The sequence below is a fragment of the Salvia hispanica genome, chromosome 3, assembly GCF_023119035.1.
Source record: "Salvia hispanica cultivar TCC Black 2014 chromosome 3, UniMelb_Shisp_WGS_1.0, whole genome shotgun sequence".
Taxonomy (NCBI): domain Eukaryota; kingdom Viridiplantae; phylum Streptophyta; class Magnoliopsida; order Lamiales; family Lamiaceae; genus Salvia; species Salvia hispanica.
In genome coordinates, this window is record NC_062967.1 from 14,251,869 (window position 1) to 14,264,808 (window position 12,940).

The 12,940-nt window shown below is 38.4% G+C and overlaps 2 protein-coding genes across 4 annotated transcripts; one reads left to right on the forward strand and one right to left on the reverse strand.

The window, feature by feature from the left end:
• Positions 1–46: 46 nt before the first annotated feature.
• LOC125212960 (pentatricopeptide repeat-containing protein At4g19191, mitochondrial) lies at positions 47–2,139 on the forward strand. The gene has a single exon (XM_048113275.1). The coding sequence runs from the start codon at positions 138–140 to the stop codon at positions 2,073–2,075; it is 1,938 nt and encodes a 645-aa protein (XP_047969232.1). The 5' UTR covers positions 47–137; the 3' UTR covers positions 2,076–2,139.
• Positions 2,140–3,094: 955 nt separating this feature from the next.
• On the reverse strand, positions 3,095–9,089 carry LOC125212959 (cellulose synthase A catalytic subunit 2 [UDP-forming]-like). 3 transcript variants are annotated; one of them, XM_048113274.1, is made up of 13 exons: positions 8,692–9,087; positions 7,692–7,887; positions 7,375–7,574; positions 7,028–7,245; positions 6,569–6,835; positions 6,057–6,411; positions 5,790–5,927; positions 5,517–5,642; positions 5,119–5,331; positions 4,762–5,035; positions 4,499–4,695; positions 4,067–4,417; positions 3,095–3,963 (listed from the first exon to the last, which is right to left on the reverse strand). In XM_048113274.1, the coding sequence occupies exons 1-13, from the start codon at positions 8,770–8,772 to the stop codon at positions 3,379–3,381; spliced, it is 3,201 nt and encodes a 1,066-aa protein (XP_047969231.1). In that variant the 5' UTR covers positions 8,773–9,087; the 3' UTR covers positions 3,095–3,378. The 3 variants fall into 3 exon arrangements, with proteins under 3 accessions (XP_047969231.1, XP_047969229.1, XP_047969230.1); XM_048113272.1 differs by having other exon boundaries at positions 4,067–4,695; positions 8,692–9,089; XM_048113273.1 differs by having other exon boundaries at positions 4,499–5,035; positions 8,692–9,089.
• Between the last annotated feature and the right edge of the window lie 3,851 nt (positions 9,090–12,940).

Genomic DNA, 12,940 nt, shown 5'->3' on the forward strand with positions numbered 1-12,940 from the left:
AAATTTTGTTTCATTAAATTAAGATATTATTCATAAAATGAAAGATTTAAAATGCATGAAATATTGAAGCTTTTGGATCAATTGCATTTTTGGTTAATACTTTGATTTTTGGATGCTACTCTAGATAACATTGGGACATGGTATCAACCCACACCCTTCCTCTACTCAACCGACTCTCAGTCACCTCATGGAATTACTGCATAAGGCAAGCAGTCAACAATGGCGATTTTCACAAAGCGCTTATTCTCTTTGCCCAATTGAAACAACACTCTCATTTACATCCCAACAATTTAACTTATCCTTTTGTTGCAAAAGCATGTGCGAAGCTATCAGACCTCAAACTGTCGACAATGATTCATGCTCACGTTGTGAAAACGCCCTACTGTTGGGATGTGTATGTGCATACTGCATTAGTGGACATGTATGTGAAATGTGGTAGTTTGGGTTGTGCGCAGGGCGTGTTCGACGAAATGCCTGTGTGTGATGTAGCTTCTTGGAATGCGTTGGTTGTGGGTTTCGCTCGAGCAGGCATCTTTCATAGGGTTTCTTTGCTGTTCAGTAGAATGAGGGCTGCCGGCGTTATGCCAGATGCAGTTACTCTGATGGGATTGACTCATTTGATTTCTGGATTGAAGGATTCAATGTTATTGAATGGTGTTCATTGCTTTGGGATGAAATGTGGGGTTGACAAGGATGTCTTGGTCGCCAACACTTTGATAGCTGGCTATGCGAAGTGCCACGAGATGCTCTTGGCTGAGAAGGTGTTCCTTGGCATTGCTTCTGATTGTTTGAGTGTAGTTTCGTGGAATGCTTTGATTGCTGGATTTGCTTATTTTGAAGAGTGGGAGAAGGCGATTGAGGTATACATCAGGATGCTTCGTGATGAATACAAGCCTGATGCAAGCACGGTTCTTAATTTGCTTTCATCCATGGCTCAGCAGTCGGATTCTTTACTCTGTGGGATGCTTGTTCACGCTCATGGAGTGAAAATTGGGTGTTATGCAGATATCACCGTGCTTAACACCCTTGTTTGCATGTATTCTAAGTGTGGTGCCATTGAATCCGCGAGGTATGTATTCGACTGCATGAGTGTGAGATCTTGCGTTACGTGGACTGTGATGATTGGCGCGTATGCAGATAAGGGTGATTTGGATGAGGCATTATCCCTCTTCCATGAGATGGAAGCTGCTGGCGAGAAGCCTGATTCAGTCACAGTTTTCCATCTCATAGCAGCATGTGGTAAATCCGGAGGGCTTGATGTTGGGAGATGGATCGATGCTTACAGCTCTGCAAAGGGGCTAAAGAAGGATTTGATGGTGTGTAATGCACTGATAGACATGTACTCGAAATGTGGAAGCATGGAACACGCTGAGAGCGTCTTTCTTGCAATGGATGAGAAGAATGTTGTCTCCTGGACGGCTCTCATATCTGGATTCGCACTTAATGGGAGATCCCGAGAGGCATTGGATCATTTTGATCGAATGTTGGAGTCTGGTGAGAAGCCAAATCATGTAACTTTCCTTGCTGTTCTTCAAGCCTGCACTCATGCTGGTTTGTTGGAGAAAGGGTGGCAGATCTTTAACATGATGACTAGTGAGTACCATTTGAATCCCGGGTTGGATCATTATGCGTGCGTGGCCGACCTCTTTGGGCGTCGGGGGAAGCTTAAAGAAGCATTGCATTTCATCCAAGAGATGCCTGTCACACCAGATGCAGGGATTTGGGGTGTTTTGCTTAGTTCTTGCAAGATCCATCGCGACTTAGAGATTGCTGAGCATGCAGCACGTCATCTGTTTCGACTGGTGCCAGGGGCTGCAGCACCTTACGTTGAAATGGCTAATGTATATGCATTGGCTAATGAGTGGAGTGGGGTAGCTGCTATGCGCATGGAGATGAAGGCCAAGCAAGTGGCCAAAATCCCTGGCCAAAGTGTTGTACATATTGATGGGAAATGCTATTCATTTACAGTTGAGGATCGGTGCCATCCTAATAACTGTATGATATTTGAGACATTGAATTACTTAGTTTTACAGTTGAAAGATGACATGGACATTTCTTCTTGTGATGAATCTTAGTCATGACATTTTCATTTTTAAATTTTTTTACTTTTCTCAATAAATACTTTAATATTCCACCTTATTCTTCGCACCTCTTAGGCCATGTTTGGTTGGCGGGAAAGTAAAGTTGGCAAGGAAAATGATTCCCGGCAATATGATTCCTAGTAACTTTACTTTCTTGTGTTTGGAAAATATCAAGATTTTAAATTTATATTTAATTTAAACACCAAACTAAAAATATACTTATTATTTATTTATTTATAAAAAAATAATATTGTAAATTTTTTAATAAATTATTAATTACAAATAATAATTATTATATTATTATATTTATTATTACGATGGATAGTTTAAATATGGATTATCCATCATAATATACAATAATATAATTATAATTATAGTTACATGGAGTATTATAGTATTCATTTATTATAATAATAAATATAATTATTATATTATAATTATAATATTTACGGATATTACAATTGAATAAATTTTATAAATTAACATTGCAATATGAGTTTATTTATTAATTATTAATTTATAAAATATAATAGTTATTATTTATTATAAGATTTATGTTATATAATTATATTTTAATTATTTAATAAATTATTATTACTATTATGAATTATTATAAAATATAGTTATAATTATGATACTTTTAATTATAGTTATTTATTATAGTGAAATTAAGTATGATTTATAATTTTAAATTATTTTTAGAACATTGTAATTATTATAATTATTATATTATCATTACTATTATTATGTCGTTATTATTATTATTATTAATAAATTATATTATATTCTTTAAATATGTAAGAATTCTAAAATTGGGAAAAAGAATACCTAAGAAAAGTTAAGATTCAGAATCCTGGAAAGTTGTACTAACTTTCATTGTTCTTAGATTCTGACTAATTTCCCAGTTTAATTATGAACCGAAACAAACACATGAATTTCAAACTTAAGGAATCAGATTACTTCTCCAGACAGAACCCTGACAACAAACGTATCTTTTTCATCAAGACTTGAAATTGAAACACTGCAATTACTCTAAATTATAATCACATATAAGAAAAATCAACAATAATAATACAAAGAATGATGAGCTTTAAGCACAGTTGCGGTTTGCCACCACATTTGAATACCAAGATGACAAACTAGAAAACCAGAATCAACAAACCATCACTACTAAGCATAAATATATCTAACAAAGAATGAATAGAACCATTTTCCAAACAAACATCAAGAATTATATCTACACTACACAAAACTCCATCATCACTACTCAGATAGTAAACTGTGTGCAAATGCTGTCTTAGTCATCACAGTTAAGTCCACACAGTTCAAGTACAGGTCCATCTCTCGACACGAAGGGGTTGATTCGCACCCACAAAAGGGTCACTATCGAAGCCAGCAGAATCGACCAGATCACAATAACTGTTGGCAACCTCTCTTGCTTCCCTGTCAATCCCTTGAGGAATGGATAGAGATGCATTATGACCCAAAACGCAAAGAATAGCTTGCCAAACAACGGACCCCAAGAGTCATATCCGTTGTTGATGGCATCTGCAACCCCAACCACAACTCCAACGATGTTTATTATGAGCAATGTAGTAGGTGGGATCAGCAGTGATGTCCACTTGAACAAGTACAGCTCGGAGAAAGCTCCATCATCTCCTCCTTTTGAGGTTACCGTGAAGTTGGTGCTCACTCCAGCCAAAACCTTGAGCAATCCTTGAACAAGAGCAAACAGATGTGAGGAAGCTCCTCCTATAACCCAAAACTGCTCGTTTCTCCACCAGTCGTCAATGCCAACACGACCCCATTGCATTTCAAGAATACCAGTCAAGGCAATGGAGATGAAGAGGGCCATGAATACAATGCTGGCATAGTTGCTGATCTGCAAGTTAAGATATAACTTATAAGGGATATATGAAAAGCAATTCGAATAAATATGATTGTAACAGAGATGAATAGGGAGTATATTTTATATCATCACATACCTCAGGTACAATAAATTTCCCGGTAAGAAGGCAGATGGCGGGCAATGTACAGTACACGATCAATGGAATAGAAGTCCATGGATATACAACAGAGTTTATGTAGGAAAGCCGTTCCAACCAGTTCAAGCCACCTCCATAGCCATACCAGATTGGGCAGTGTTTGCTCAGGAAAATCTCGACTGAACCAAGAGCCCATCGCAGAACCTGGTGGAGACGATCAGAGAGGTTAATGGGAGCTGATCCCTTAAATGCAGGCCTCTTAGGCGTGCAGTAAACTGAGCGCCAGCCACGGCAGTGCATCTTGAACCCTGTGAGTATATCTTCCGTGACAGAGCCATAAATCCATCCAACCTGGTTTAGCATGTTGACATTTAGACGGTCGTTTGAAAACATGTCAAAGTAAACAGAAAAGCAAGAAACTAAACGACTCACCTCCTTTCCCCATTCTGTCTTGTCTTCATAACCGCAGCTTATAACATGAATGGCCTCTTTCAAGAGTGATGTCGAACTAACTCCCTCTAGAACGCCACCATCTTCTGATAGCGTTGAAGCTACAAATACTGGTGACTGCCCAAACTTCTTCTCGAGTGTCTCCTGGGAGATACGAGGTGGAGTTGCTATATTTGGCTCTGTCGCAAAGAGATACCAACTAGTAAGAAATTTAAAAGAAAGATGCATATGATAATGTTTTTTACCTTTGATCCTTTGTTCAATGGTTTCAAGAGCATGTATCTGCTTGGAGGCATCTCTCTGCTTCGTCTTCTTTTTCTTGTCTTTCTTCGATTTTCCTCCATTTTTCTTTCTAGAACCACAACACAAACAACACCACTTTGGCCAGCAGTTACAAGTCTTGCTTGGTGGCTTCTTCTTTGTTGGAGCATCGCATCCATAAAGAGCTTGTCTTCTGAATGCACACCCCGTTCCAACATATATAGGTCCTTGCAGACCATCCAAACCCTTCATATTGATCTGTTTATAGTTGAAGATGTCAGCTTTCCTGGATGATAACAAGAGCAATAGACCGGAAAAATGCAAAAATGAGCTACACTTACATCGAAGAACACAACATTACGGTTAGAGTATCTATCATGGCGATCTATTCCATCAAACCTCTGGGGAAACTGCACATAGCCTACTTTCTTTCCTGAAGTGGGATCCATCATAAAACACATAGCTTCTCTCAGTGCCTTGCTGTTGTTTATGTAGTGATCACAGTCGACGTTCAGAAGATAAGGAGCATTTGACAGGACAGCTGAAACCCGGACCTGAACATTTTACAAACAGCAGAATTTAATAAAGTGAAAGGGGAGAAATAATTTAAATAAAAAAAATACTCCCTCCATCACAAAAATATAGTAGTAAGTTAATGCCTTTTATGTACTTGAAAAGGTAAAATGAATAGTGAACTGTGCTTCTGGGACAAAGGCAGTAATATGCAGTTGATATTTACCAGAGAATTCATGGCCCCGGCTTTCTTATGGTGCTCAAAGCCAGGTCTCTTTTCACGGGAAACATACACCAAACGAGGCAGCTCATTCCCCTCCACATCAGGAAGGCCATCATGACCGAGGAACACCTGTTGACATGGTAAAACATAACTAAGAATATTCGATGAAGTTTCCATGGGTATAAATCAGCCTTCAGAATCCAAGTTGGTTCCATATTCATGTGACATGTGCTTGATTACCGTAAACTGAGACTACTCAAGGTTTGTGTCACAAACCTGGATCATACCGGGATGGTCTCTGACGTTGTTTCCTGGCCAAGGTGTTCCATCCTGCATTGTCCAGCCATCCTCAGGGACTTTTTCTGCCATGGCTACTAAACGGTTGATCTGAACTTTGAACTCGTCATATTCTCTCTGGTACAAAACAAACAAATACATGAAAAAGTTAGAAAAAGTTTTGGCCTTGATGACCTCTTCTCGATCTCTTTCTTTGTGTACATGAGCATGGATATGATATGAGTTTGTTCACGCGTGACTACATACCTTCATTGCACGCCTTTCCTTCACAAATGCAGGATGCACTTTGTTTTTCAGATAGTCCATCTTCTGTGAAAAGTACCATTCTGGAGCTCGAGGTTCAATGCTGAACTTCTTACAGAAAGGAACCCACTTACGAGCAAATTCGGATGTCTCGGAAAGTGCTTCAAATGTAAGCATTGCTGCACCATCATCTGAAACATAGCAAGAGACTTTGTCCACTGGATAATCCACTGCAAGAATGGAGAGAACTGTGTTTGCTGTTATAAGAGGAGGCTCTTTCATGGGATCAACAGTGCTCACAAAGATGTCTACGCTTGCTAACTCCGAGGATTTTCCTCCTTCAAAGGCTCTTTCATACCTAAAAAAATGAAGCCAAATAAGTCATCCACCATCAAGCAGTCGAAAACCAGAAACTGTGATTACTGCAAGTAGCTTAGACAGCTGAAAATTAAATCATTATTCAGCTGCTCAAATATCTTAACTGAAATGATGTCTTAAGATGCAGACACATATACCTAAGAGAAAGCCGATCAAGGTATGTTTCTCGCTCAACTGGGCACCATTTCGGGAACTGATCAAGTATCCACGACACAGCGAACCATATTTCACAAATAACCGATGTAATCCACAAGCCATAGGCATTGTGGACAGGATGGAGAATCCTATAATGGAAAAAGAAGCCAAGAACCACCAGGCGGAGTATAATTATCAATCGGTATGGACTTATCTTGCTTGAAGATATGGGTATTTTCCTCGACAGCGGCTGCCTCCCTTCATCCATCCTAGAAAAACATTACGAAGTGAGAAATAAGCCACAAGTCCAAACAGAAAATATTAGTGCAATGAAAAAAATTGTGAGGAGTCAGGAGAATTTGATCCGTTTAGTGAAAGAGAAGTAGTTATATGATATCGGTTAAGGTTGATTCTCTATGATAAAACAGCATCCAAGCATCTGATAAGAAGACTATACTCACATAGGCAAATCAGGATCCATTTCACTGATATCTAAATCACCATTGCCATTACTCTGCTGATGATTGATCACTTCAAGTTTGTCATTTTGTCTTCTCTTCCATTCCTCCATCCGATCTCTCCATGCAACACTTCCATAGCCATATAAGGCAATGTCTTTTTCGGGAACCATAGATCTAGGCACGATGATAGCTTGCTGGTCACAGTGAATCTCAGCATCCTAGAGAAATCAGAATCCCATATCACCAAAAAGCCAAAACATTCACACACACACACATACACAGACACAGACACAGACACAGACACAGACACAGACACAGACACAGAGGAGTAATGATTCTTTGACTACCTCTGCAGTATATGTCAAAAGAGGGATCTCGAACTCTTGAGAAGATGAGGCTGTGGCTGATCCAGTTGAACCAGCAGGAACAGAGGGTACAACACCCACTTTTTGTTTAAAGCCAGGGGCATCAGGATTTCCATAATCAAACTCGTGCTCTAAATCATCCGTCTCATATTCTTCCTCATCACCTTCCACTCTCGGGCTACCTGCAGCATAAACAGACCAGAGATTGTGGTTCCATCCAAGCAGAAATATATCAAGGAGTTCACCATCTATGGCTTTTACAATCAGTAAAACAGATAAAGTTTAGTCGTTAGACTAACCTTTGATACGCTTGTATCTGGTTTTGCACTGAGGACAAGCCTGACTCCCCTCCTTTCTCTCATATTCATAACAAGTTCGACATACAGGGAAAGCACATTCGTTGCATGCAACAAAGAGTTCCTCGTCTACAGTTATCTCCACTTCATCTCCGCAAATTTGGCATGTTTCTCCACTCAATTCTTGAACAGACTCGATCTAAAGAATCACAAAAGATAACCATGAGAAGTCTCATTGTGGTTAGCTTCTTAATCACTTGCTATGGAAGAAAACACTAAGTTTCAAGTTCTGCAATGTAATGGTTGTGCTTTACAGACGATAAAGAACTTGATAATACTTTAAACTGCATTCAGCTAACTTTTTTAGTTCCATAGAAAAAATGTAGAAGGTACTAATAATAAGTTCACACAAAATGACAGAAAATCAAAATTCAGCTAACAACACATAAGAATCCCGACAAAAGAATCATGATAAAATATCAAGCTACTAGAATGAATATAATGAATTCATACATTTTTCAGGGAGATTTGGAAGAAAGAATAATTTATTTACTAAAATGGAAATAAAAATGAATATTGATTTCATTACAATTGGTCAGGGGTATATATACATTTTTAATTAAACATTGTAAACCACATTAACTCTTCCCAGAAAACCAAAAATAAACAAATACAGTAACATACAGTATACTAGCCCTAAATACAACAAATTCTAACATTTGTTTGGAGAAACTATAAATACAGATAAAAGTTGAATGGACTGAATCCAAGAAGCAGTTGATAAATAACCCAGTAATTACCTATACACATAATTTGGGACTCCTAACTACACAAATGAAGTAATGAACACTAAATTGCAAACTATCAATGGAACTTGAAATCACACATTATCTACCTTTTAACATTAATATGCATTTCAAGAAATCCCAAACAAATCTCACGTGAGCCATACACAACACCCCATAAACAGAGAGCAATAAATGTTGGCCAATAAAAATCTTACTCTTCCAATTTCATCAGCATTGATGAGAACAAACTCATTTCTGTTGTGAGAACCAGCCACAAGCCTCCCTCCAGTATTCATCACTTCCACCAATAAAAAAATCTCAACTTTTTTTTAATTAGCACAAAAAACACCTACTTCAGCCCTCAATCTCCGAAAGCTTAAATTTTTAATTGCTCGAGTCCAAGAAAAATAAAACAGGAACGAACTTGCAAATGTACTTCACTGGCAATGAAACAAGTGAGATTTTACACTCAAAGAAGTAAGCAGAAAACAAAGAATGGAGGTCCAAGATTGTGGTGTTTGAGTAAAATGGGAGAGGAAAATGGCAGCTCATGCGCCAAAAAGGTTGAGTCTTGGACTAGAATACGTTTAATTTAGGAAGATTGATGGTTAAATAGCAAGAGGTGGTGAGATAAAAGGAGTGAAAACGATGGGAAATGAATAAAATAGGGTGGAAAGTCCAAGTAAACCAAAAGGTGGCTAATGTGTTTCTTGAAAATGGCAACAAATTAACTAAAATGCAAACAAAGATGCATCATTCTTTACAACCTAACTCTCTGCAGTGTCATCAATAGAGAGAGAGAGAGAGAGAGGATTAATTTTATGTGAGAAAATTTAAATAGATGATGGAGTAATTCATAATGGTGTGTCTGAAATGTTGTTAGTTTCCCACTCTGGTTATGGTCATTAATATTATAAAAAGAAATATATGTAAATATGTGTATATAAAGATAGAGGAGGGAGAAATTGCAGAAGAAATAGTGGGAAATTGGGGTTTGGGTACAGCACAAAATTTGTTGTTTTCCTGTGTCATTTCTCTAGTGAGAGTAGTATTGTAATAAATTTTGGCTTTGGGTCATTGTTTAGTGCACAGTTTTGGTATTCAGAAATTTGCTAGTGTGATGAAATTGGAGGGAGAGAGAGCAAGAAAGGGAGGGAAAGTGAAATTTTGGTTTTGGGGAGTGATTTCCTTTCATCTCTCTCTATTTCTATTTTAGTCCAGTGATCTTGGAAATTGTGACAGCACTTTTTATGTTTTTTTGTATAGTTTTAAAATTGTGTGGATGATCAGAGTATTATTTTTATTTGATATAAAGACATCCATAACATAACTGTGCTTTTGGCTAGTCATATGAGACTAAAATCAACGCGAGTAATGGTGCTTTTGGCTTGTGCCATGGGACTAGAATTAACGCTGTGGAAAGGCTAAAGGATAGAGAGGGACGAGCTAAATTGCATATGAGGGAAAAACCATAAGTCGCTTAACCCTTCCCCTTCCGCCTCCCCTTCGCCTTCTTCACTCCCTCCGGGCGCTCGTGCGGACCATCCCCACTCAAGTCGATGTGGGCCGCGCTCCCCTCGCTCTCCGAAACGCTAAGTCGCGAGCGCACCGATTTCCCGTGCAGCGCGTCGTGCATTCCCGTCCGGAATTTGGGGAGATCCTTCAGCTTATCGTAGATGTTCCAATACTTGAAGCCCTTCGTCGACAAGTACTGGCTACTATACATCCGGATGGCCTCATCTCGGACCATGTGCTCGTTCTGGCCACTCGTCATGTGAGTCATCAAGTTAGAATAAATACCGTTGAAGTGCCCGCAGTCCCTCATGAGGCGCTCCCAATGCCGACGGATCGCCTCGCTGCCATGGTCCTTCATTGAGGCAGTCTTGTGGCTCCTGTACTTCGCGGCAATCCGCTCCCAGAATATGATCTCAGCCTCTGGTAGTTGCTGCGCTCCGCGTCCTGTGACGTGTCCGCCCAGCAGTCGGCTATCAGCTCGGACTCTTGCAGAGTGTAAGTAGTCCTTACCCGCTTCGGCCTCTCATCGGAACCCGTATCAGTCGCAGCCGACGACGCCGGCGCCTTCCCCCTCCCGCTCCTAGAAGGCGGCTCGGTGGGCGTTTCTTCCACCTCGAAGTCCTCCGCGCTCAGTGTCGCGGCCTGAGATTCTTGGTCGCCTGGGGTTGATCCGGGGGTGTCGAACTGGGGCCGATACACATCGTCGGCTGGAAAGGGCATTCTGCCGGCAGAGTTGAAGTACGGAGAAAGTCTCCGCGCCGGAGGAGTCTGCAAAGGAGACGGACCCCCGTATGGAAGTTGGCCGGGAGGAGAACCCATCGCCAACAACGACTGCATCCACTGCTCGTTTGCTTCATCCGTGTTGGGAATTTGTGAACTCGACTCTTTCCCCTTACCCTTATCCTTACCCGATCGGGAACTTTTCTTCCAAAAGCTCATAATTTTGATGAAAATTGAAGATTGGGAGAAGAGATTGAAAATGGAGAGAATGAAGATTGTGGGTGATGAATGGAGGAAGTGGAGGAAATATTTATAGGGGTGGAATGTAAAATAGCCGTTGGGTTCAAAAAAAAAAAAAAAAAAATTTTAATTATCGCCGATTATCGCCGAGCGTCGCCACAGTGGCCGGCGATCGCTCGGCGATAATCCGGCGTTAGAACGCCACTCGGCGAAGCAACGGCTTGTGCCATGGGACTAGAATTAACGCTGTGGAAAGGCTAAAGGATAGAGAGGGACGAGCTAAATTGCATATGAGGGAAAAACCATAAGTCGCTTAATGTTAGTATTTTGGTTGATACGCTAGGTCTTTCACGTTAATCTACTTTTGCTTTTCAGACGTGACAAAAATATTTTTTGTTTTGTTTTCTAGTTTTTCTCGGTTCATTTTTGTTTTTTGTTATGTTCGTACGGAGTGTTTTCCATTTTTTTTAATACAATTAATTTAGTTTACATATGAGTTTAATAATTATATGAATTTTTAATTTAATGAATTCAGTTGAATTTAAAAGCCAAATAAATTTAACTACTTCGCAAATGAATTTATTAAGATACATGACCCGTATGTTTAACTTTTTTTATTACTCCTATTAGTTTGAAGCGACGAACATTATCTAATAGTGTCACATGATTGATTTTAATTTGAAAATATTTGCCAATTGTTGTTTTGCACAGAAGCACTAGACACTAGTCCAAAAAAAATCACACATGTACAAACAGATACAAATCCAAATTTGACCACTATATTGGTGGACGCACTTTATCAATTGATTGTAATATTATGCTCCATATTTACACTCAAATAATATCGTTGTCACTACTTTCATCTAGTACTATAGTTTTCTAGTTAGGTTAGTACTACTAAGTTCCTTCTCATTTTGTATAATATAAAACTATATTAGCATGCGCTAACCTAATTGGCCCTGGTTCTTGTTTAATTAAATTATAATTATAGTTATGAATAATTAGCAGATCACTTAAGTCCGAACTAAACGTTAATTAGGAATTAACTACGTAGGGATGTAATATGTTGCTAACTTTTCTTAAGTTGTTGATATTTTTAATACACTATGCTCATGAGTTAGCAAGTTAGCAATTTAAGAAAAATTAGCATTTTAACGCACAGAAACATGCAAGTTTTAAATATTTTTTGTATAATTTTTTGAATCCGAGAATTGAAGAATAATTGTACTCTAGTACCAAAAACCATGGATTCCCTTTCAAAATAACTTCAATTTAAGTATTAATAAAGTAAACTTTTGAGTATTTATTTTGATCTTTTGTTAGTTGTATCTAATCCCATTCTATTGAAAGTTAAATTAAATGAACGTAAGTATAATTAAAACGTGAATTCTAACTACACACCTAAAACATTAAGGGGGTGTGTAAAAGAAGATTCAAATTTTGAATGATTCACACACTTTTCTTTCTCATTTTTGCTTTTAATCAATTAACCACCACTAGAAAATATTTGGTGTGATCGTTAACTTTTGAGGGCAATGCGACATCTGTCCCAGTATTTACCAATTGTTGTTGTATGAAATTTGAGTTGCAAAGTAAAGTCTATTGCACTCCATAAAAGGGAAAATAATCGAATTATTGGCCAATCACACGTACTACTATGTTAGTGGCTTTATTATCTTCTTTTGTTTTTGGTTTTTACTTAGCAAGAAAGTAAAGTGTGAATTAAAATCTCGAGCTATATAACAATGTTTTTTCTTTAAACTACTCCAACCAACAACTTCTATTACAAGCAAAACGTATGGTAATTATGGGAAAATGACTTTAAATGGGAGCAACTATATTTAAAAATGTTAAAATAGGGTTACGTGTGAGAACTAATCAAACAAGTCTTGTCGTAAATATTATACTAATATTATGTTTGTAAAAGACGTGTTATTGTAATTATAACCACTTTTAACTGTAATGTTCTTTTTGCCTTCAATTCGTTTT

Excerpts from the sequence above, each read along its gene's own strand:
- LOC125212960 (XM_048113275.1), top strand. The coding sequence starts at position 138 with ATGGTATCAACCCACACCCTTCCTCTACTCAACCGACTCTCAGTCACC.
- LOC125212959 (XM_048113272.1), bottom strand. The coding sequence starts at position 8,772 with ATGAATACTGGAGGGAGGCTTGTGGCTGGTTCTCACAACAGAAATGAG. Across the intron at positions 5,643-5,789 it reads ACCATCCCGGTATGATCCAG|GTGTTCCTCGGTCATGATGG; the intron begins GTTTGTGACACA and ends CCATGTCAACAG. Across the intron at positions 5,036-5,118 it reads GTAATGTTGTGTTCTTCGAT|ATCAATATGAAGGGTTTGGA; the intron begins GTAAGTGTAGCT and ends AACTATAAACAG.